At 60.9% G+C, this 23449-nt stretch overlaps 2 protein-coding genes across 2 annotated transcripts in view; one reads left to right on the top strand and one right to left on the bottom strand.

Annotated features, from left to right (window-relative positions):
- Positions 1–196: 196 nt before the first annotated feature.
- LOC132207449 (high affinity nerve growth factor receptor-like) lies at positions 197–9841 on the top strand. The gene is given in 6 exon segments (XM_059642975.1): positions 197–226; positions 1210–1386; positions 5383–5622; positions 6465–6623; positions 9630–9663; positions 9666–9841. Coding segments are annotated over 6 exon segments (792 nt in total). The 3' UTR covers positions 9818–9841.
- A 1349-nt stretch (positions 9842–11190) lies between these two features.
- Positions 11191–23449, bottom strand: part of LOC132207450 (insulin receptor-related protein-like) — a 62993-nt gene continuing 50734 nt past the window's right edge. Inside the window, 5 exon segments of the mRNA XM_059642976.1 lie at positions 11191–11276; positions 17277–17569; positions 18230–18251; positions 18254–18363; positions 22006–22135. Of these exon segments, the coding sequence (XP_059498959.1) occupies positions 11191–11276; positions 17277–17569; positions 18230–18251; positions 18254–18363; positions 22006–22135 (641 nt within the window).

Raw genomic sequence — 23449 nt, forward strand, 5'->3', positions numbered from 1 at the left:
GTGTGTGGGGGATATTGGGGACGGTGTGTGTGGGGGGGGATATTGGGGACGGTGTGTGTGTGGGGGGGATATTGGGGACGGTGTGTGTGTGGGGGGGGATATTGGGGGACGGTGTGTGTGTGGGGGGGGATATTGGGGACGGTGTGTGAGTGTGGGGGCGTTAACGGGGACGGTGTGTGTGTGGGCGTTAACGGGGATGGTGTCTGTTGGGGGGATATTGGGGACGGTGTGTGTGTGTGTCGGGGGGTATATTGGGGACGGTGTGTGTGTGAGGGGGGTATATTGGGGACGGTGTGTGTGTGTGGGGGGTATATTGGGGACGGTGTGTGTGTGTGTCGGGGGGTATATTGGGGACGGTGTGTGTGTGTGTCGGGGGGTATATTGGGGACGGTGTGTGTGTGTGTCGGGGGTATATTGGGGACGGTGTGTGTGTGTGTGTCGGGGGGTATATTGGGGACGGTGTGTGTGTGTGTCGGGGGGTATATTGGGGACGGTGTGTGTGTGTGTCGGGGGGTATATTGGGGACGGTGTGTGTGTGTGTGTCGGGGGGTATATTGGGGACGGTGGTGTGTGGGGGGGATATTGGGGACGGTGTGTGTGGGGGGTATATTGGGGACGGTGTGTGTGTGTGTCGGGGGGTATATTGGGGACGGTGTGTGTGTGTGTCGGGGGGTATATTGGGGACGGTGTGTGTGTGTGTCGGGGGTATATTGGGGACGGTGTGTGTGTGTGTGTCGGGGGGTATATTGGGGACGGTGTGTGTGTGTGTGTCGGGGGGTATATTGGGGACGGTGTGTGTGTGTGTGGGGGGTATATTGGGGACGGTGTGTGTGTGTGTGGGGGGGTATATTGGGGACGGTGTGTGTGTGTGTCGGGGGGTATATTGGGGACGGTGTGTGTGTGTGTGTCGGGGGGTATATTGGGGACGGTGTGTGTGTGTGTCGGGGGGTATATTGGGGGACGGTGTGTGTGTTTGTGGGGGGTATATTGGGGACGGTGGTGTGTGTGTGTCGGGGGGTATATTGGGGATGGTGTGTGTGTGTGTGGGGGGTATATTGGGGACGGTGTGTGTGTGTGTCGGGGGGTATATTGGGGACGGTGTGTGTGTGTGTGTCGGGGGGTGTATCAGTGCCGGGGTGCATGGGTGGGGTATAATTTCTTGGCTGACAGTGTCTGTCCTGCTTCCCCCCACACGACCCCCCACCCCAGGCCCTGAAGGAGGCGACAGACAGCGCCCGGATGGACTTCCAGCGAGAAGCAGAGTTACTGACTGTCCTCCAACACCAAAACATCGTCACTTTCTATGGAGTGTGTACCCAGGGCCAGCCCCTGCTCATGGTCTTCGAGTACATGAAGCGCGGTGACCTGAACCGCTTCCTACGGTTAGTCTGGCACTGACCCGCCCCCTACCACCCCCCCCCCCCCCACCCCACCCCACCACCACCAAGCCTCGTGCCCAGCCGCCCCCCCCCCCCCTTCCCTACTCAGACCCCCCAACCCAGATCAGACATCCCTCGGCCCCCACACAGACTACACGGACTGACCTATAACCAGAACAGGGCGAGGTTTCTGAACCTGAGCAATCAGGGGGAGAGAAACAGAGACAGAGAGACAGAGACGGGGGGGGAGAGAGAGAGAGAGAGAGAGAGAGAGACAGAGTGAGAGAGACAGAGAGAGACAGAGAGAGCGACAGAGAGAGACACAGAGAGAGACAGAGACAGAAAGAGAGAGAGAGAGAGACAGGGAGAGAGCACGTAAGAGAGAGAGAGTGAGAGAGAGAGAGAAAGCACGCAAGAGGGAGAGAGAGAGAGCACATAGGAGAGAGAGAGAGTGCAAGAGAGTGTGTGAGAGAGACAGAGAGAGAGCGTGTGAGCAAGACAGTGAGAGAGAGAGAGAGAGAGAGAGAGAGAGAGACTGAGCAACTGAGCTTGACAACAGACATTAGGTGCTGGAGTAGGCCATTCGGCCCTTCGAGCCAGCACCACCATTCATTACGATCATGGCTGATCATCACAATCAGTATCCTATCCCTGCCTTACCCCATAACCCTTGATTCCACTATCTTTAAGAGACAGTGAGAGAAAGAGAGAGAGCGAGCGAGATAGTGAAAGAGAGAGTGAGCGAGACAGTGAATGAGAAAGAAAGAGTGAGCGAGAAAGAGAGGGAGCGAAGAGTGAGAGGGAGCGAAGAGTGAGAGGGAGGGAGAGAGAAAGAGAATGAGTGAGAGAGAGTGGGCGAGGGGGAGAGTGCGGGAGAGAAGGTGAGAGAGAGGGAGGGAGAAAGAGAGAGAGGTAGAGAGAGAGAGAGGGAGTGAGAGGGACAGAGAGAGTGTCAGAGAGAGAGGGAGGGAGAGTGTCAGAGAGAGAGGGAAGGATAGTAAGAGATGGAGGGAGAGTGTGAGAGAGAGAGGGAGGGAGAGGGTGAGAGTGAGAGAGAGAGAGGGTGAGAGGGAGGAATGGAGAGAGAGAGAGGGAGGAATGGAGAGACAGAGAGGCGGGGAGGGAGAGTGTGAGAGAGTGAGGGAGGGAGACAGAGAGAGAGAGATAGAGGGAGGGAGAGAGGGGGGGAGAGGGAGGGAGAGAGGAGGGAGGGAGAGGGAGACAGAGAGAGAGACAGAGAGAGATAGAGAGAGGGAGAGGGAGAGAGAGACAGAGAGAGAAAGAGGGAGGGATAGAGGGAGAGAGGGAGAGGGAGGGAGAGAGAGAGAGAGGGAGAGAGAGAGACAGAGAGAGAAAGACGGAGGGATAGAGGGAGAGAGGGAGAGGGAGGGGAGAGAGAGAAGGAGGGAGGGAGAGAGAGAGAGAGGGAGAGAGAGAGACAGAGAGAGAAAGACGGAGGGATAGAGGGAGAGAGGGAGAGGGAGGGAGAGAGAGAGTGAGGGAGGGAGAGAGAGAGGGAGGGAGGGAGAGGGAGAGCTATTGAACCTCCCGAACGAGCAGACAAACGGGGAGGTGGAACAGTGAGCCTGCACGTGCCAGCAGCAGCACGGCTGAGCTCGGTAATTAGTAATATATTGATCAGGGCAGCTGTCTGAGAGGTTTAGACTCAATCAGATCGACTATCAACAGCCAATAAACACTGTGTCTCAAGGCGATCCCCAGGGGTGGGGGGGAGAACACGCTAAATCTCCAACTCCCTCGGCATTGCGCCAAGCTGACCATTACCAACAATCTCCCAGCCACCATCCATCAACATAGCTCTCCGTCAGAATTCTGAGACGGCCTGACATGAAACTGACATCAGAAAGCAGCGTTAATGTGAAGGTAACTCCCAGGAGGGGTGCCTCTGAACAGTGAGAACGGTACAGCACGAGAACGGGCCATTCGGCCCCACAGTGTTGTGCTGAACGTGATGCCAAATGAAACTAATCCCTTCCGCCTGCCCTTGGTCCATATCCCTCCATTCCTTGCATATCCATCTGTTTATCTAAAAGCCCCTTAAATGCCCCTAATGTACTTGCCCCCACCCCCTGGCAGCATGTTCCATACCCCTACCACCCTGTGTGTAAAAACACTTCCCCCTCTCACCTTAAATACATGCCCCGTAGACATTCCAACTCTGGGGAAAGACAATCTGACCATCACCCCTATCTGTGCATCCCATAATTTTACCGACTTCTGTCAAGTCTCCCCTCAGCCTCCAGAGAAAACGACCCGAGTTCTTCTCGCCTCCCCTTATCGCTCATACCCTGTAATGCGGGCAGCATCCTGGTAAACCTCTCCTACACCCTCTCCACACCCTTCCTGTAACGTGGGATGGGGAAGGGGTATATGGGAGTGTAGGGGGTGTTGGGGTTGTTGGGGGTGACAGGATGGGGAGGGGTTGTAGGGGGTGAAGGAGGCGTAAGGGATGAAGGGGCGTGTAAGGGGGTGATGGCATGAGGGGGGGTGTAAGGAGGTGACGGGATGAAGGGGGGTGTAAGGGGGTGATGGGATGAAGAGGGGTGTAAGGGGGTGATGGGATGAAGGGGGGTGTAAGGGGGTGATGGCATGAGGGGGGTGTAAGGAGGGTGTGAGGGATGAAGGGGGGTGTAAGGAGGTGACGGGATGAAGCGGGGTGTAAGGGGGTGATGGGATGAACGGGGGGTGTAAGGAGGGTGTAAGGGCTGAAGGGGGGTGTAAGGGGGTGACAGGATGGGGAGGGGTGTTTAGGGAGGGGGGAGGGAGGGTGTGGTGGGGGCGTGAAGGGGGCTGTGGGGGTGTGACAGGATGGGGAGGGATGTCGGGGGTGAAGGGGGATGTTGGGGGGGGTTGGAGGGGGATGTGGGGGGTGAAGGGGGATGTGGGGGGTGAAGGGGGATGTGGGGGAGGGGGGTGAAGGGGGATGTGGGTGAGGGGTTGGAGGGGGATGTTGGGGGGTGGAGGGGGATGTGGGGGGGTGAAGGGGGATGTGGGGGGTGAAAGGGGATGTGGGGGTGGAGTGAAGGGGGATGTCGGGTGGGGTGGAGGGGGATGTGGGGAGGTGAAGGGGCATGTGGGGGGGTGAAGGGGTCATGTGGGGGGGTGAAGGGGGATGTGGGAGGGGTGAAGGGGGATGTGGGAGGGGTGAAGGGGGATGCCGGGGGGGTTGGAGGGGGATGTGGGGGGGTTGGAGGGGGATGTGGGGGTGTTTGGAGGGGGATGTGGGGGGGTGAAGGGGGATGTTGGGGGTGGAGTGAAGGGGGATGTGGGGGGGTGAAGGGGGATGTCGGGGGTGGGGTGAAGGGGGATGTGGGGGGGTGAAGGGGGATGTGGTGGGGGAGTGAAGGGGGATGTGGTGGGGTGTGTATGGTGCCTGTGGGGGGGGGTGTGTGTACGGTGCCTGTGGGGGTGGTGTGTACGGTGCCTGTGGGGTGGGGGGTGTGTACGGTACCTGTGGGGGAGGGGTGTGTACGGTGCCTGTGGGGGGGGGGTGTGTGTACGGTGCCTGTGGGGGGTGTGTGTACGGTGCCTGTGGGGGTGGGGGGGTGTACGGTGCCTGTGGGGGGGGGGGGGGTGTACGGTGCTTGTGGGGGGGGTGTGTGTACGGTGCCTGTGGGGGGGTGTGTGTGTACGGTGCCTGTGGGGGGGGGGTGTGTACGGTGCCTGTGGGGGGGGGGGGGTGTACGGTGCCTGTGGGGGGGGGTGTGTACGGTGCCTGTGGGGGGGTGTGTACGGTGCCTGTGGGGGGGTGTGTACGGTGCCTGTGGGGGGGGGGGGTGTGTACGGTGCCTGTGGGGGGGGGTGTACGGTGCCTGTGGGGGGGGGGGGTGTGTACGGTGCCTGTGGGGGGGGGGGGGGTGTACGGTGCCTGTGGGGGGGGGGGGGTGGTGTGTACGGTGCCTGTGGGGGGGGTGTACGGTGCCTGTGGGGGGGGGGGGGGGTGGTGTGTACGGTGCCTAAGCTGTTCCCTGTGTGTGTGTAGGGCGCAGGCCCCGATGCCCCGATGTTGACCGATGGCCGTGAGCAGCGTGAGGCACCGATGGGTTTGGGGCATTTGCTGTGGGTGGCCCAGCAGATAGTCTCGGGGATGGTCTACCTGGCATCGCTACATTTCGTTCACCGGGACCTGGCCACCAGGAACTGCCTGGTCGGGGACCAGCTTCTGGTGAAGATCGGGGACTTCGGCATGTCTCGGGATATCTACAGCACCGACTACTACAGGGTGAGGGGACAGCAAACCCCCCCCCCCACCCCCCTCCCTAACCATCCCACTGCCCCCTCCCTACTCCCCTCCCACTGCTCCCTACGCCCCTCCCTACTCCCCTCCCTAACCGTCTCCATAGCCCCTCCCTAACATCCCCACTGCACCCTCCCTCACCCCTCCAGCCCCCCACCACCCCCCTCCCTACCACCCCTACCGCCCCCTCCCTACCACGCCTCCAGCGCCCCCACTGCACCCTCCCTACACCCCCTATTGCCCCCTCCCTATCCCCCACCACCGTCCCCTCCCTACCCCCTATACGCAACCACCCCTCTCTTCACAACGCCCTCCGCCCACTTCCTACTGTCCCTCCACTGCTCCCCACCCACCCTCCCCACAGTCCCTACCCACTCTCCCCCTAGTCCCACTGCCCGACTCTGCCCCTAGCCCCGCTGTCCCACTCCCCTCCTCGGGCCCAGTGTGATACCTTGGTTAGGTCTCAGATACACCACACACTCGTGTTTTCGCACACGCACACGCACACATACATACACACACACACACACACACACACAGATGCCACTCACACTCACACTCCTGCCCACTCCCAGGATGCAGACTGCGTGTTCCAGACCTCCTGTGGGGTTGGTGGGGATCGGGGTGGTTGGTTGGGGGGGGTGATGTGGCAGGTTGGCAGGGGGCAGGGGGCAGGGGGATCCTGGGATTCCTGCGACCCTGGGGTTAGGGGGAATTACTCGCAGCGGGGCAGACCCTTCTTGGTGATTAAGCCTCTTCCCCCCGGGGCTGTCTGCCCCCTGCCCCAACCCGGTGCTAACCGCGTGTGCCCTGTACCCACCCTGCAGGTAGGAGGCAGGACCATGCTTCCAATTCGCTGGATGCCCCCCGAGAGCATCATGTACCGACGGTTCACCACCGAGAGTGATATCTGGAGTTTCGGGGTGGTCCTCTGGGAGATTTTCACCTTCGGCAAACAGCCCTGGTACCTGCTCTCCAACAACGAGGTGAGATTCTGACACCTATATACCCCCCCCCCCCCCCAACTCCGTAAAACCCCGGGTCTGGAGGGGGGGGGGGGGAGTGAAAACGGGAGAGCGAGTGGGCACCATACGCAGCATGGTGTTCGGGGGGATGCGGGGAGGCGTACCAGCCACTTTAACAAGGGGACACTTACTCACTCATCCACCTGTACACCAGTCCTGGGAGAGCGCTGTCCTCAGGGATAGGGAGGGGGTGTAGGGGGCTGGAGGGGGTGACAGAGATAGGGAGGGGGTGTAGGGGGATGGAGGGGGTGACAGAGATAGGGAGGGGGTGTAGGGGGCTGGAGGGGGTGACAGAGATAGGGAGGGGGTGTAGGGGGATGGAGGGGGTGACAGAGATAGGGAGGGGGTGTAGGGGGATGGAGGGGGTGACAGAGATAGGGAGGGGGTGTAGGGGGTGACAGAGATAGGGAGGGGGTGTAGGGGATGGAGGGGGGTGACAGAGATAGGGAGGGCGTGTAGGGGGTTGGGGGGGTGACAGGGATAGGGAGGGGTTGTAGGGGGCTGGAGGGGGTGACAGGGATAGGGAGGGGATGGAGGGGGTGACAGAGATAGGGAGGGCGTGTAGGGGGTTGGGGGAGTGACAGGGATAGGGAGGGGGTGTAGGGGGATGGAGGGGGTGACAGGGATAGGGAGGGGGTGTAGGGGGATAGAGGGGGTGACAGGGATAGGGAGGGGGTGTAGGGGATGGAGGGGGTGACAGGGATAGGGAGGGGGTGAATGGGCTGGAGGGGGTGTCAGGGATAGGGAGGGGGTGTAGGGGGCTGGAGGAGGGTGACAGAGATAAGGGGTGGAGGGGGTGTCACAGATGGGGGTGTGCCAGTCCCTGACTCCTGCCCTCCATGTCTGGAGTAACCCTCACTGAGTTTCCCTCCCAAGGGGGCACTGGGATATGTTTGACTGACTGACATCCTGGGGATGGGGCGGTGGGGCGAAGCTTCCGCGGAGGGGGAAGCGGTTACAAAACCTTAACCACCTGCCCTGACCCTCACCCTGTCCCACGACCCCTTCCATCTCGAGTGGCCATTGCGGATGGGCCATTGATGCTAAGCGCTGAACCCTCACCCTTGCCTCCCCCCGAACACACACAAATATGAAGCAAAACAGTGAGAGGGGTATTCGATGAGGAGGGCATAAGGGTGAGGTTGTAGGTGGGTGTGGAGGGGGTGAGGTTGGGGTGGAGGAGGTGAGGTGGGGATGGAGGGGGTGAGGTGGAACGGTTGAGGGTGGGGTGGACGGGGTGAGGTGAGAGTGGAGGGGGTGAGGTGAGTGGGAGGGGGTGAGGTGAGTGGGAGGGGGTGATGGGGGGCTGGAGGGGGTGAGGTGGAACAGTTGAGGGTGGGCTGGAGGGGGTGAGGTGAGAGTGGAGTGGGTGAGGTGAGTGGGAGGGGGCTGGAGGGGGTGAGGTGAGAGTAGAGGGGGTGAGGTGGGGCTGGAGGGGGTGAGGTGGAACAGTTGAGGGTGGGCTGGAGGGGGTGAGGTGGAACAGTTGAGGGTGGGCTGGAGGGGGTGAGGTGAGAGTGGAGGGGGTGAGGTGAGTGGGAGGGGGCTGGAGGGGGTGAGGTGGGGGTGGAGGGGGTGAGGTGAGTGGGAGGGGGCTGGTGAGGTGGGGGTGGAGGGGGTAAAGTGAGTGGGAGGGGGGTGGGTGAGTGGGAGGGGGCTGGTGAGGTGGGGGGGTGGAGGGGGTGAGGTGAGGGCTGGAGGGGGTGAGGTGAGTGGGAGGAGGTGAGGTGAGTGGAAGGGGGCTGGAGGGAGTGAGTTGGGGGCTGGAGCGGATGAGGTGGGGGCTGGAGGGGGTTAGATGGAGGTGGAGGGGGTGAGGTGAGTGGGAGGCGGTGAGGTGAGTGTGAGTGGGAGGGGGTTGGAGGGGGTGAGGTTGGGGCTGGAGGGGGGTGAGGTGGGGGCTGGAGGGGGGTGAGGTGGACGTGGAGGGGTGAGGTGAGTGGGAGGGGGGTGAGGTGAGTGGGAGGGGGAGAGGTTGGGGTGAGGGGGTGAGGTGGGGGCTTGAGGTGGGGCTGGAAGGGGTGAGGTGAGTGGGAGAGGGCTGGAGGGGGTGAGGTGGGGTCTGGAGGGGGTGGGGTGAGTGGGAGAGGGCTGGAGGGGGTGAGGTGAGTGGGAGGGGGTGAGGTGAGTGGGAGGGGGTGAGGTGGGGGCAGGAGGGGGTTAGATGGGGGTGGAGGGGTTGAGGTGAGTGGGAGGGGGTGAGGTGGGGCTGGAGGGGCTGAGGTGAGTGGGAGGGGGTGAGGTGGGGTTTCAGGGGGGAGATTGTAACCCAGTGGACCTGCAGGTTTGGGAGCTGACGACATTTTGGGGGTGGGGGTCATTGTTGGCGGTCAGTGGGCATGGGGTCTGCATTGCTGGGGAGTTGGGAGTGGGGAAGGTGCATTGTGGGGGGGCAATGGGGTGGAGGGGCGCAGTGTGGGCGTGTGGGGTGGGGGAGAGTGGGCGTTGGACTGTGCAGTGTGGGGGTAGTGGGGTTGGGGGTAGTGTGGGGGGATTGGGGGGTGGGGGGGGGCAGTTGAGGGGGGCATTGTGGGATGGAGTGGGTGTGGGGGGGGGGTCCAGTGTGGAGTGGAGGGTGGGGGTGCAGTGTGGGGCATGTTAGGGGTGGGGGGTGCATTGTTGTGGGGTTTGGGGATGGTGGGTAGGCAGCATGGGGTGAGTGGGCGGTGGGCTGGGCAGTGTTGGGGGGTAGAGGGGCTGGTGTGGGGTGAGGTGGGGTTGGAAGGGGTGAGGAGGGGGTCGAGGTGAGGTTGTGGGGGGGGGGCAGTGTGGAGGCGTTGGGGACGTGGGAGGGAGTGGGCGGTGGGCTGGGCAGTGTTGGGGCGAGATGGGGGGGAAGTGGGGATGGTGAGGGGGTGGGGGCGGCGTGTGGGGGGTCGTGGGGGTAAAGCGTTTTCTCCCACAGTTGAAGCTACGGGGATGGGGTGTACCACACTGTGTTTCTTATTTGCCCCCCCCCCACCCCAGGTGATCGAGTGCATCACGCAGGGCAGGATCCTGGAGTGCCCCACAACTGCCCCCAGGAGGTGTACCACATTATGAGGGGCTGTTGGAACCGGGACCCACAGAACCGTCTCAGCATCAAGGAGATCCACGCGAGGCTGGAGAAGCTGGTCACCTCACCCCCCCCACCTTACCTGGACGTGCTGCAGTGACCCCAAACACCAAACCGCCTGGTTACCCCCGTCTATCCCCACCCCTCCTCCCCGCGGACCACTGCCCCCACCCCAGGCAGACTGGGCCATCCTACCTTCCTGCAGCTTGACCCCCACCACCACCCCCCCCCCATCTCTCTCTCTCTGTCTTGCCCCGCCAGCTGTCACCCCCCCCACCTCTCTCACACGCCCTAACTGTCACCCCCTCCCCCTGACACCCCCACCCACCTCTCCCTGCCACTCACTCTCTCCCTCTCTCGCTGTCTGTCTCTACCCCCGTCCCCATCTCTTTCCCTCTCTCTCTCTGTCTGTCTGTCTCCTTCACACTCTCTCTTGCTCCCTCTTTCCATCTCTCCTGCTCACTCTCTCCCCCCTCCCACTCTCTCTCTCCCTCTCACTCCCACGCCCCCATCGCAGCCTCCCGCTCTCTCAGTCTCAAACCTCTTCCCCTCCCTCTGTGCCTCTCTCCCCCCTCCTCCTCTGCCCACTCCCTCTCTCTCTGACCTCTTCCTCCCTCTCTCCCTCTCTCTGTCTCCCCCCCCCCACCTTGTCTCTGTGTTGCCTGTAGTTGAATAGTGAGCCCTCGCTGCGACGGCCCGGTCTCTCTCTCTGTGTGTGCAGATGGGAATGTGCTTATGACGCAGTGTGCAGTTATGATGGACCCCATCATTGGCTGTTGGAGCCGGAGGCTGGTAGCTGTGCCTGTCCTGGTGAGCAGCCTTTCACACGGGCACAGCCTGAATGCCCCCCCTCCTCCTGCCAGCCTCCCCTGTGAATGTGGTAACTCCGAGAGAGACCGGGACGGTGTTGCTGGGACATGTTCATTAAAGTTACTTTCCATCGGCAGGATGAGTTGTGCCGTCTGTAGCTGTGTGCGCCTGTACCCCACCGCAGCTTCCTCATCACAATGTTGTCCTCTCTCTGCTGGCTCTGTCTCACCCTGCTTCGTTGCACTCCGCCTGTACTGGGCCATGGTATGCCACCGGTCCTGGGTCACAGTACACAGCCTGTACTGGGTCACGGTACTCCACCTGTACTGGGGCATGACACACCACCGGTCCTGGGCTGTGGTATACTGCCTGTACTGTGTCACAGTACTCCGCCTGTACTGGGGCATGACACGCCACCAGTCCTGGGCTGTGGTATACTGCCTGTACTGGGTCACGGTACTCCGCCTGTACTGGGCCATGACACACTGCCTGTCCTCGGTCGTGGTATGCCGCCTGTACTGGGTTACAGTCCTCTGTACTCAGACTACAGGAATCCAGTACAGTCAGTGATCCAGTCTAGACAGAGCACACACAGTCGTTACTGGATCTTGAAACTGTGTCTGTGCCGGATCGCTGTACTCTGGTCTAGATCGCTGTACTGGATCATTGTTCTAGATCACTGCTGTTGGCCTGGACTGGAACGCTGAGTTCCGACTGTACCGGATCCCCGGGCTGTGTCCCCAGGATGGCTTCCGGGGAGTTTCACAATGGAATTGGGTTCTTTAACCTGGTGCCCCTGGGCTTGGTGTTTGTGTGGAGGAGGGGGAGACAGCACGGGGGCAGGAAGAGGCTGGTGTAGAGTCTCTCGTTCCTTCTCCCGTTCCCTTTTGCGGTAAACACACTGGGTTTGTACGTCCCTGCCTCACCTCAGGGGCTGCGAGGGGGAGGTCAGGACCCTGGGGTAGAGGGGAGGGAGATCTCTAAGAACAGGGACTCAGAGAGTTCAGTTAGTGCAGGAGAGAGGGAGAGAGAGAGAGAGAGAGAAATGAGAGAGGCAGGGTGAGAGCAGGGTAGAGAGAGAGAGAACTCGGGTGTGCAAGGGAGATGGAGATTGTGAAGGGGAGTGTGAGAGGGGAAGTGAGACAGAGAGGGGGAGCGTGTGAGTGAGGGAGTGAGAGTGTGTGTGTCTGTGTGAGAGAGAGAGAGAGAGAGTGTGTCTGTGTGAGAGAGAGAGAGTCTGAGAGAGTGCGTGTGCGAGAGTGAGAGTGTGTGTGAGTGTGTGTGTGTGAGAGAGAGTGTGTGTGTGTGAGAGAGAGAGAGTCTGAGAGAGTGCGTGTGCGAGAGTGAGAGTGTGTGTGAGTGTGTGTGTGAGAGAGAGAGAGAGTGTGTGTGCGAGAGTGAGAGTGAGAGTGTGTGTGAGTGTGGGCAGCGCACGGGGAGCGGGCTGGCAGGCAGCGGAGCTGATGGAGGAGAGAGCGGCTGTGACGAGGTGTCTGTCTTGAACGCTGCAGTGACAGTGGGCCATCAGTCAGAACATAAACAGTCCCCCAGCGGTCTATCAGTGACTGCCCATTATCATTTGTACTGAAGGGAACTGAGAGTGTGCACCGGCTCGATACTTACAGTGTCCTCAGGGAGGACATTTCTTTAAATATTTAGCAACCCCTCTCTCCCAAGTCTCTAATCTCTTGTTGTAGAAGCTTTGAGAAAACACACACACACACACATAGACACACACACACACACTGACACACACACACACACACACACACACAGACACACACACACAATCTCACATAGGGGGCTCTCACACACACACACACTGAGACACACACACACACAGACACACACAATCTCACATGGGGGGTCTCACACACACACACACACACACACAGACACACACACACACACACACAAAAAGGGTGGAAATTCTTGCCTCCCCGAACCCCGAGCTGTGCAACCCCATGTCACTCCCACACCTTCTGTTTGAGACAGAGAGCCCCCTGCGCTCAGAGCTTACAGTCTCCGTTCCTAAGTGCCCATCACAGCCGCTTGCTCTCTGCCATCGCCCCTGAGCTGCCCCCTCCCCACCCCTGAACTCACTCTCTGGTGTTAATATTGTGGATGTCTGACGGGTTGGGTGGGGGGGAGCTCTCTAGGAGCTGCAATGGCGTTGCTGAACTGGGACCAGTCGCCCAGTGGATTGCACACACAGACACACACACACGCACACACAGATACATGCACACGCACAGACACATACTCACACACACACACACTCTCTCTCCCACACACACACACACACTCACACACACTCTCTCTCCCACACACACACACTCTCCCAGACTGCGGGGCGGGAAAATGACCAGAAGTCACAAAATTCAGAAAACGCTGACACGAATCTGCTCGTCCGGGGTACCCCCCCTCCCGAAGGTGCTGACTCACAGGGGACTGGAGGGGGTGACAGAGATAGGGAGGGGGTGTAGGGGGCTGGAGGGGGTGACAGAGATAGGGAGGGGGTGTAGGGGGCTGGAGGGGGTGACAGAGATAGGGAGGGAGTGTAGTGGGCTGGAGGGGGTGACAGAGATAGGGAGGGGGTGACAGATAGGGAGGGGGTGTAGGGGGTGACAGAGATGGGGGTGTAGGGGGTGACAGAGATGGGGAGGGGGTGTGGGGGTGACAGAGATAGGGAGGGGGTGTAGGAGGCTGGAGGGGGTGACAGAGATAGGGAGGGGGTGTAGGGGGCTGGAGGGGGTGACAGAGATAGGGAGGGGGTGTAGGGGGCTGGAGGGGGTGACAGAGATAGGGAGGGGGAGTAGGGGGCTGGAGGGGGTGACAGTGATAGGGAGGGGGTGTAGGGGGATGGAGGGGTGACAGAGATAGGGAGGGGGAGTAGGGGGATGGAGGGGGTGACAGAGATAGGGAGGGGGTGTAGGGGCTGGAGGGGGTGGACAGAGATAGGAGGGGGTGACAGAGATAGGGAGGGGGTGTAGGGGGTGACAGAGATGGGGATGTAGGGGGTGACAGAGATGGGGGTGTGGGGGGTGACAGAGATGGGGGTGTGGGGGGTAAGTCCGAATCCTGAGATCTCCTTCATGTTGACGCCTTTGTAAACGCTGCCATCTGCTGGAGAGATTCCTCCGTCTGGTTCTGGTACAGAGCGTGAACCCCATTCACATTGATGGGCCAGAGAGAGGGAGTGAGAGAGAGAGAGAGGGAGTGAGAGAGAGAGAGAGGGAGTGAGAGAGAGAGTGAGAGAGAGAGGGAGTGAGAGAGAGGGAGTGAGAGAGAGAGGGAGTGAGAGAGAGGGAGTGAGAGAGAGAGGGAGTGAGAGAGAGGGAGTGAGAGAGAGGGAGAGAGAGAGAGAGGGAGAGAGGGCGAGGGAGGGAGGGAGAAGGAGAGGGGGAGTTGGGGATAAGAGAGAGGCCGGAGGGGAGAGTGAGAGTGAGATGGAAAGAGGGAGGGGCAGGGGAAGAGAAGAGAGTGTGCGAGGGAGAGAGAGGGAGTGAGAGAGAGAGACAGGGAGTGAGAGAGGGAGTGAGAGAGAGAGAAAGGCAGTGGGGGGGGGGGGGGGAGGGTGAATGAGTTTGAGAGACAGTTGGGGCTTGGTGCGTGGGGGTGGAGAGTGAGATGAACCTATTGCCGGGGGACACACCGCTCGGTCAGGGTGGGGAGAGTGTTTCAGAGGGATCACCCCCCCCCCCCCGCCCCGGGGGACACACCGCTCGGTCAGGGTGGGGAGAGTGTTTCAGAGGGATCACCCCCCCCCCCCCGCCCCGGGGGGACACACCGCTCGGTCAGGGTGGGGGAGAGTGTTTCAGAGGGATCACCCCCCCCCCCGCCCCGGGGGACACACCGCTCGGTCAGGGTGGGGAGAGTGTTTCAGAGGGATCACCCCCCCCCCCGCCCCGGGGGACACACCGCTCGGTCAGGGTGGGGAGAGTGTTTCAGAGGGATCACCCCCCCCCCGCCCCGGGGGACACACCGCTCGGTCAGGGTGGGGACAGTGTGTGGGTCTCTCTGATGTTTCTGAAAGTCCCCAAACAGTGAGACGTCCCTCCGACTTCATCAGAGACCGGGCACTCACCTGGATCTCTCCCAGAGCCTGTACCTGTCCTCCCCGCCATGGAGGCACACACACCCACCCTCTCACAGTGCCCACTCCCTCAGCACTGACCCTCGGACAGTGCCCACTCCCTCAGCACTGACCCTCGGACAGTGCCCACTCCCTCAGCACTGACCCTCGGACAGTGCCCACTCCCTCAGCACTGACCCTCCGACAGTGCCCGCTCCCTCAGCGCTGACCCTCCGACAGTGCCCACTCCCTCAGCACTGACCCTCGGACAGTGCCCACTCCCTCAGCACTGACCCTCCGACAGTGCCCGCTCCCTCGGCGCTGACCCTCCGACAGTGCCCGCTCCCTCGGCGCTGACCCTCCGACAGTGCCCGCTCCCTCGGCGCTGACCCTCCGACAGTGCCCGCTCCCTCGGCGCTGACCCTCCGACAGTGCCCGCTCCGTCGGCAGTGACCCTCCGACAGTGCCCGCTCCCTCGGCGCTGACCCTCCGACAGTGCCCGCTCCCTCGGCGCTGACCCTCCGACAGCGCCCGCTCCCTTCAGCACTGACCCCTCCGACAGCGCTCGCTCCCTCAGCACTGACCCTTCGACAGCGCTCGCTCCCTCAGCGCTGACCCTCCGACAGCGCTCGCTCCCTCAGCGCTGACCCTCCGACAGCGCTCGCTTCCCTCGGCGCTGACCCTCCGACAGTGCCCGCTCCCTCGGCGCTGACCCTCCGACAGCGCCCGCTCCCTCAGCACTGACCCTCCGACAGCGCTCGCTCCCTCAGCACTGACCCTTCGACAGCGCTCGCTCCCTCAGCACTGACCCTCCGACAGCGCTCGCTCCCTCAGCGCTGACCCTCCGACAGCGCTCGCTCCCTCAGCGCTGACCCTCCGACAGTGCCCGCTCCTTCAGCACTGACCCTCCGACAGAGCCGGCTCCCTCAGCACTGACCCTCTGACAGTGCCCGCTCCCTCAGCACTGACCCTCTGACAGTGCCCGCTCCCTCAGCACTGACCCTCCGACAGTGCCCGCTCCCTCAGCACTGACCCTCCGACAGTGCCCCCGCTCCCTCAGCGTGACGTGACCCTCCGACAGTGCCCGCTCCCTCACCGCTGATCCTCTGACAGTGCCCGCTCCCTCAGCGCTGACCCTCCGACAGTGCCCGCTCCGTCAGCAGTGACCCTCGCGACAGTGCCCGCTCCCTCGGCACTGACCCTCCGACAGCGCCCGCTCCCTCAGCGCTGACCCTCCGACAGCGCCCGCTCCCTCAGCACTGACCTTCCGACAGCGCCCGCTCCCTCAGCACTGACCCTCCGACAGCGCCCGCTCCCTCAGCACTGACCCTCCGACAGCGCCCGCTCCCTCAGCACTGACCCTCCGACAGCGCCCGCTCCCTCAGCACTGACCCTCCGACAGCGCCCGCTTCCTTCAGCACTGACCCTCCGACAGCGCCCGCTCCCTCAGCACTGACCCTCCGACAGCGCCCGCTCCCTCAGCACTGACCCTCCGACAGCGCCCGCTCCCTCAGCACTGACCTTCCGACAGCGCTCGCTCCCTCAGCACTGACCCTCCGACAGCGCCCCGCTCCCTCAGCACTGACCCTCCGACAGCGCCCGCTCCCTCAGCACTGACCCTCGACAGAGCCGGCTCCCTCAGCACTGACCCTCCGACAGCGCCCGCTCCCTCAGCACTGACCTTCCGACAGCGCTCGCTCCCTCAGCACTGACCCTCCGACAGCGCCCGCTCCCTCAGCACTGACCCTCCGACAGCGCCCGCTCCCTCAGCACTGACCCTCCGACAGAAGGCCGGCTCCCTCAGCACTGACCCTCCGACAGCGCCCGCTCCCTCAGCACTGACCTTCCGACAGCGCTCGCTTCCCTCAGCACTGACCCTCCGACAGTGCCCGCTCCCCTCAGCACTGACCCTCCGACAGTGCCCCGCTCCCTCAGCACTGACCCTCTGACAGCGCCCGCTCCCTCAGTACTGACCTTCCGACAGCGCTCGCCTCCCTCAGCACTGACCCTCCGACAGTGCCCGCTCCCTCAGCACTGACCCTCCGACAGTGCCCACTCCCTCAGCACTGACCCTCTGACAGTGCCCGCTCCCTCAGCACTGACCCTCCGACAGCGCCCGCTCCCTCAGCACTGACCCTCCGACAGCGCCCGCTCCCTCAGCACTGACCCTCCGACAGCGCCCGCTCCCTCAGCACTGACCTTCCGACAGCGCCCGCTCCCTCAGCACTGACCCTCCGACAGCGCCCGCTCCCCTCAGCGCTGACCCTCCGACAGCGCTCGCTCCCTCAGCACTGACCCTCCGACAGTGCCCGCTCCCTCAGCACTGACCCCTCCGACAGTGCCCGCTCCCTCAGCACTGACCCTCCGACAGTGCCCGCTCCTTCAGCACTGACCCTCCGACAGTGCCCACTCCCTCAGCACTGACCCTCCGACAGAGATCCCGGACTGAGAAAGGGAAATGGTTTATTATTTGCGGTGCGGAAACAGAGACGGGACATGGGGAGACTTTCCCCAACATACTCTGAGGCGGTTTGCGGTGCGAATAAATTTAAATCACTTCCCGCGATGCCTGTGCCCCAGGGATTTGTGCCGGGTCGGAGGGGTTGGGCAAGGCTGGCGCTGCCCGTCTTCGGGATCATGCCCCCCCCCCCCCCAACCCTTCTCCCAAAATCACAGGCGCTCCCAGCTGGCCGTTCAGTTGGCTGGAATCTGGTTTGCTCTCGGGGGGACTGTGCCCGTCTGCTCCGAGGTTCCGGGGCTGCGGCATCCGAGGGCGGAGACCGTTCCGATCTCCCGCCCGGGGTCCCGCCGGGCCCCGCCTCCTGGAGCTGGGAGTCCCGGCTGGAGGAGTAGAAGGAGACGTCCCGGAAATTCGGCCTCATTTCGTCCGTCAGCTGGTCCAGGATCTGCAGGAACGTCGGCCGGGATTTGGGATTCTGGCACCAACACAGCTGCATTAGCTCGTGCCTTGGAGAGAGAGAGAGAGAGTGTCAAACACTCCCAGGACAGGGACAAGGCTCCCTCTACATTCACCTCACCCCAACCACTCCAGCAACAGTGGGTTAGATACAGGGTGAAGCTTCCTCTACACTGTCGCCCCCCCCCCCCATCAAAACACTCCCCAGCGACAGGGACAGCACGGGGTTAGATACAGAATAATGCTCCCTCTACACTGTTTCCCCCCCCCCCGCCATCAAACACTCCCCAAGGACAGGGACAGCACAGGGTTAGATACAGAGTAAAGCTCCCTCGACACTGAACCCCACGCAAGAAACACTCCCAGGATAGGGACAGCATGGGGTTAGACTCAAGGTAAAGCTCCCTCTCCACTGCTGCACCCCAGACCCCCATCAAACAGTCCCAGGGACAGCACGGGGTTAGATACAGAGTAAAGCTCCCTCTACACTGTTCCCCCATCAAACACTGCCAGGACAGGGACAGCACGGGGTTAGATACAGAGTAAAGCTCCCTCTAAACTGTCCCCCCCGCATCAAACACTCCCAGGGACAGGGACAGCACGGGGGTTAGATCAGGAAAGCTGCCTCTACACTGTGGGCTGGGGGAGCAGAGTGAGGTGGGGATAGTGATGGCTGGGGGGTGGGGGGGTGGTGTGGGTGAGGGTCTTACAGCCGGTCGGGACAGGTTTCGGTCTCTCCAGTGTGCCATTGTTGATAACGAAATGCAGAACCTGTTCGTTGGACATTCCTGGTAAGGCTGTTCAGCCAGGGGTGACAATCTCCCAGAGCACCACACCGAACGACCTGGAACACAGGGAGACTGCGGCTCAGAGAGACGGCAACAGGCACGGGGAGAGAAGAGGGAGGCAGGGATGGGGAGAGGCATTGGGAGCGAGGGAGGGGTAAAGATACAGAGGGAGAGACAGCGGGACAGATAGAACGGGGGAAGGAGAGAGTGAGAAGTGGAGGACAGAGAGCACAAATAAACCCCCACACCCTCACAGCCCACAGCCTGATCCCAACAGCAAACACACAACCGCAAAATCCAGCCTGTTCCCACTCTCCAAACACAACCCAAACGTATATCAGTGGGAGTGAATGGGAAGGGGTTTGGGTCCATTGGGATGGTGTACAGTGGGAGTGAATGGGAAGGGGTTTGGGTCCATTGGGATGGTGTACAGTGGGAGTGAATGGGAAGGGGTTTGGGTCCATTGGGATGGTGTACATTGGGAGTGAATGGGAAGGGGTTTGGGTCCATTGGATGGTGTACAATGGGAGTGAATGGGAAGGGGTTTGGGTCCATTGGGATGGTGTACAATGGGAGTGAATGGGAAGGGGTTTGGGTCCATTGGGATGGTGTACAGTGGGAGTGAATGGGAAGGGGTTTTGGGTCCATTGGGATGGTGTACAGTGGGAGTGAATGGGAAGGGGTTTGGGTCCGTTGGGATTGTGTACAGCGGGAGTGAATGGGAAGGGGTTTGGGTCCATTGGGATGGTGTACAGTGGGAGTGAATGGGAAGGGGTTTGGGTCCATTGGGATGGTGTACAGTGGGAGTGAATGGGAAGGGGTTTGGGTCCATTGGGATGGTGTACAGTGGGAGTGAATGGGAAGGGGTTTGGGTCCATTGGGATGGTGTACAATGGGAGTGAATGGGAAGGGGTTTGGGTCCATTGGGATGGTGTACAATGGGAGTGAATGGGAAGGGGTTTGGGTCCATTGGGATGGTGTACAATGGGAGTGAATGGGAAGGGGTTTGGGTCCAATGGGAGTGTGTACAATGGGAGTGAATGGGAAGGGGTTTGGGTCCATTGGGATGGTGTACAGTGGGAGTGAATGGGAAGGGGTTTGGGTCCATTGGGATTGTGTACAGTGGGAGTGAATGGGAAGGGGTTTGGGTCCATTGGGATGGTGTACAGTGGGAGTGAATGGGAAGGGGTTTGGGTCCAATGGGATGGTGTACAGTGGGAGTGAATGGGAAGGGGTTTGGGTCCATCGGGAGGTGTACATTGGGAGTGAATGGGAAGGGGTTTGGGTCCATTGGGATGGTGTACAGTGGGAGTGAATGGGAAGGGGGTTGGGTCCATTGGGATGGTGTACAGTGGGAGTGAATGGGAAGGGGTTTGGATCCATTGGGATGGTGTACAGTGGGGGTGAATGGGAAGGGGTTTGGGTCCATTGGGATGGTGTATATTGGGAGTGAATGGGAAGGGGTTTGGGTCCATTGGGATGGTGTACAATGGGAGTGAATGGAAGGGGTTTGGGTCCATTGGGATGGTGTACAATGGGAGTGAATGGAAGGGGTTTGGGTCCATTGGGATGGTGTACAGTGGGAGTGAATGGGAAGGGGTTTGGGTCCATTGGGATGGTGTACATTGGGAGTGAATGGGAAGGGGTTTGGGTCCATTGGGATGGTGTACAATGGGAGTGAATGGGAAGGGGTTTGGGTCCATCGGGATGGTGTACAGTGGGAGTGAATGGGAAGGGGTTTGGGTCCATTGGGATGGTGTACAATGGGAGTGAATGGGAAGGGGTTTGGGTCCATTGGGATGGTGTGCAGTGGGAGTGAATGGGAAGGGGTTTGGGTCCATTGGGATGGTGTACAATGGGAGTGAATGGGAAGGGGTTTGGGTCCATTGGGATGGTGTAAAATGGGAGTGAATGGGAAGGGGTTTGGTCCGTTGGGATTGTGTACAGTGGGAGTGAATGGGAAGGGGTTTGGGTCCTTTGGGATGGTGTACAGTGGGAGTGAATGGGAAGGGGTTTGGGTCCATTGGGATGGTGTACAATGGGAGTGAATGGGAAGGGGTTTGGGTCCATTGGGATTGTGTACAATGGAGTGAATGGGAAGGGGTTTGGGTCCATTGGGATGGTGTACAATGGGAGTGAATGGGAAGGGGTTTGGGTCCATTGGGATGGTGTACAATGGGAGTGAATGGGAAGGGGTTTGGGTCCATCGGGATGGTGTACAATGGGAGTGAATGGGAAGGGGTTTGGGTCCATCGGGATGGTGTACAATGGGAGTGAATGGGAAGGGGTTTGGGTCCATCGGGATTGTGTACAATGGGAGTGAATGGGAAGGGGTTTGGGTCCATTGGGAGTGTGTACAATGGGAGTGAATGGGAAGGGGTTTGGGTCCATTGGGAGTGTGTACAATGGGAGTGAATGGGAAGGGGTTTGGGTCCATTGGGATTGTGTACAATGGGAGTGAATGGGAAGGGGTTTGGGTCCATTGGGATGGTGTACAGTGGGAGTGAATGGGAAGGGGTTTGGGTCCATTGGGAGTGTGTACAATGGGAGTGAATGGGAAGGGGTTTGGGTCCATTGGGAGTGTGTACAATGGGAGTGAATGGGAAGGGTTTGGGTCCATTGGGATGGTGTACAGTGGGAGTGAATGGGAAGGGGTTTGGGTCCATTGGGATGGTGTACAATGGGAGTGAATGGGAAGGGGTTTGGGTCCATCGGGATGGTGTACAATGGAGTGAATGGGAAGGGGTTTGGGTCCATTGGGATGGTGTACAGTGGGAGTGAACGGGAAGGGGTTTGGGTCCATTGGGATGGTGTACAGTGAGAGTGAATGGGAAGGGGTTTGGGTCCATTGGGATGGTGTACAATGGGAGTGAATGGGAAGGGGTTTGGGTCCATTGGGATGGTGTACAATGGGAGTGAATGGGAAGGGGTTTGGGTCCATTGGGATGGTGTACAGTGGGAGTGAATGGGAAGGGGTTTGGGTCCATTGGGATGGTGTACAATGGGAGTGAATGGGAAGGGGTTGGGTCCATTGGGATGGTGTACAATGGGAGTGAATGGGAAGGGGTTTGGGTCCATTGGGATGGTGTACAGTGGAGTGAATGGGAAGGGGTTTGGGTCCATTGGGATGGTGTACAGTGGGAGTGAATGGGAAGGGGTTTGGGTCCATCGGGATGGTGTACAGTGGGAGTGAATGGGAAGGGGTTTGGGTCCATTGGATGGTGTACAGTGGGAGTGAATGGGAAGGGGTTTGGGTCCATCGGGATGGTGTACAATGGGAGTGAATGGGAAGGGGTTTGGGTCCATTGGGATGGTGTACAGTGGGAGTGAATGGGAAGGGGTTTGGGTCCATCGGGATGGTGTACAATGGGAGTGAATGGGAAGGGGTTTGGGTCCATTGGGATTACGTACAGTGGGAGTGAATGGGAAGGGGTTTGGGTTCATTGGGATGGTGTACAATGGGAGTGAATGGGAAGGGGTTTGGGTCCATTGGGATGGTGTACAATGGGAGTGAATGGGAAGGGGTTTGGGTCCATTGGGATGGTGTACAATGGGAGTGAATGGGAAGGGGTTTGGGTCCATTGGGATTACGTACAGTGGGAGTGAATGGGAAGGGGGGTTGAATTCTCTGGGAATTGCAGTCACCACACACAGGCCTGTTGAAAAGTGGAGGATAAGGGAAGATGTCGGGCCCTCACCAAACGTCAGTGTGGGGGCTGAAGATTCCATCTTTGAGGGACTCTGGTGCCATCCAGCGCACGGGCAGCAGCCCCTTTCCTCCTTTCCTGTAATAATCCGTCTCGTAGATATCCCGTGTCATTCCAAAGTCTGTACACACACACATCGCCAGCCATTAGGGGCATCGCTGTTCACTGACGGGGCCACCCCTGCCCCCCCAGTACCCGCGGGAGAGAGAGAAACCCATTCTACCCACCAAACTCCCCACGGAAGCGAGCCTCCCATTCTCCCCCCTCACTTACAGCGGGAGTGAGCCCCCTACTCTCCACACCCTCACTCTCAGCGGGAGCGAGCCACCCATTCTCCCCCCTCACTCCCAGCGGGAGCGAGTCCCCCATTCTCCCTCCCCCATCACTCCAAGCGGGAGCGAGACCCCATTCTCCCCCTGCCCATCACTCCCAATGGGAGTGAGTCCCCCATTCTCCCTCGCCCCATCACTTCCAGCGGGAGCAAGCCCCACGTTCTCACCCCTCGCCCCCATCGGGAGCGAGCCCCCCATTCTCACCCCCTCACTTACAGCGGGAGTGAGCCCCCTACTCTCCACCCCCTCACTCTCAGCGGGAGCGAGCCACCCATTCTCCCCCCTCACTCCCAGCGGGAGCGAGCCCCCCATTCTCCCCCCTCACTCCCAGCGGGAGCGAGCCCCCCATTCTCCACCCTCTCACTTACAGTGGGAGTGAGCCCCCCATTCTCCACCCCCTCACTCCCAGCGGGAGCGAGCCCCCCATTCTCCACCCTCTCACTTACAGTGGAAGCGAGCCCCCCATTCTCCCTCGCCTCACTCCCAGCGGGAGCGAGCTCCCCATTCTCCCCCTCACTTACAGTGGGAGTGAGCCCCCTACTCTCCACCCCCCTCACTCTCAGCGGGAGTGAGCCACCCATTCTCCCCCCTCACTCCCAGCGGGAGCGAGCCCCCATTCTCCCCCCTCACTCCAGCGGGAGCGAGCCCCCCATTCTCCACCCTCTCACTTACAGTGGGAGTGAGCCCCCCATTCTCCACCCCCTCACTCCCAGCGGGAGCGAGCCCCCCATTCTCCACCCTCTCACTTACAGTGGAAGCGAGCCCCCCATTCTCCCCACCTCACTCCCAGCGGGAGCGAGCTCCCCATTCTCCCCCCTCACTCCCAGCAGGAGCGAGCCCCCCATTCTCCCCCCTCACTCCCAGCAGGAGCGAGTCCCCATTCTCCACCCCCTCACTCCCAGCGGGAGCGAGCTCGCCATTCTCCCCCCTCACTCCCAGCGGGAGCGAGCTCCCCATTCTCCCCCCTCACTCCCAGCAGGAACGAGTCCCCCCATTCTCCCCCCTCACTTACAGCAGGAGCGAGCTCCCCATTCTCCCCCTTCACTCCCGGCGGGAGCGAGCTCCCCATTCTCCCCCCTCACTCCCAGCGGGAGCGAGCTCCC

Source organism: Stegostoma tigrinum, chromosome 47 (assembly GCF_030684315.1).
Source record: "Stegostoma tigrinum isolate sSteTig4 chromosome 47, sSteTig4.hap1, whole genome shotgun sequence".
Classification (NCBI taxonomy): Eukaryota; Metazoa; Chordata; class Chondrichthyes; order Orectolobiformes; family Stegostomatidae; genus Stegostoma; species Stegostoma tigrinum.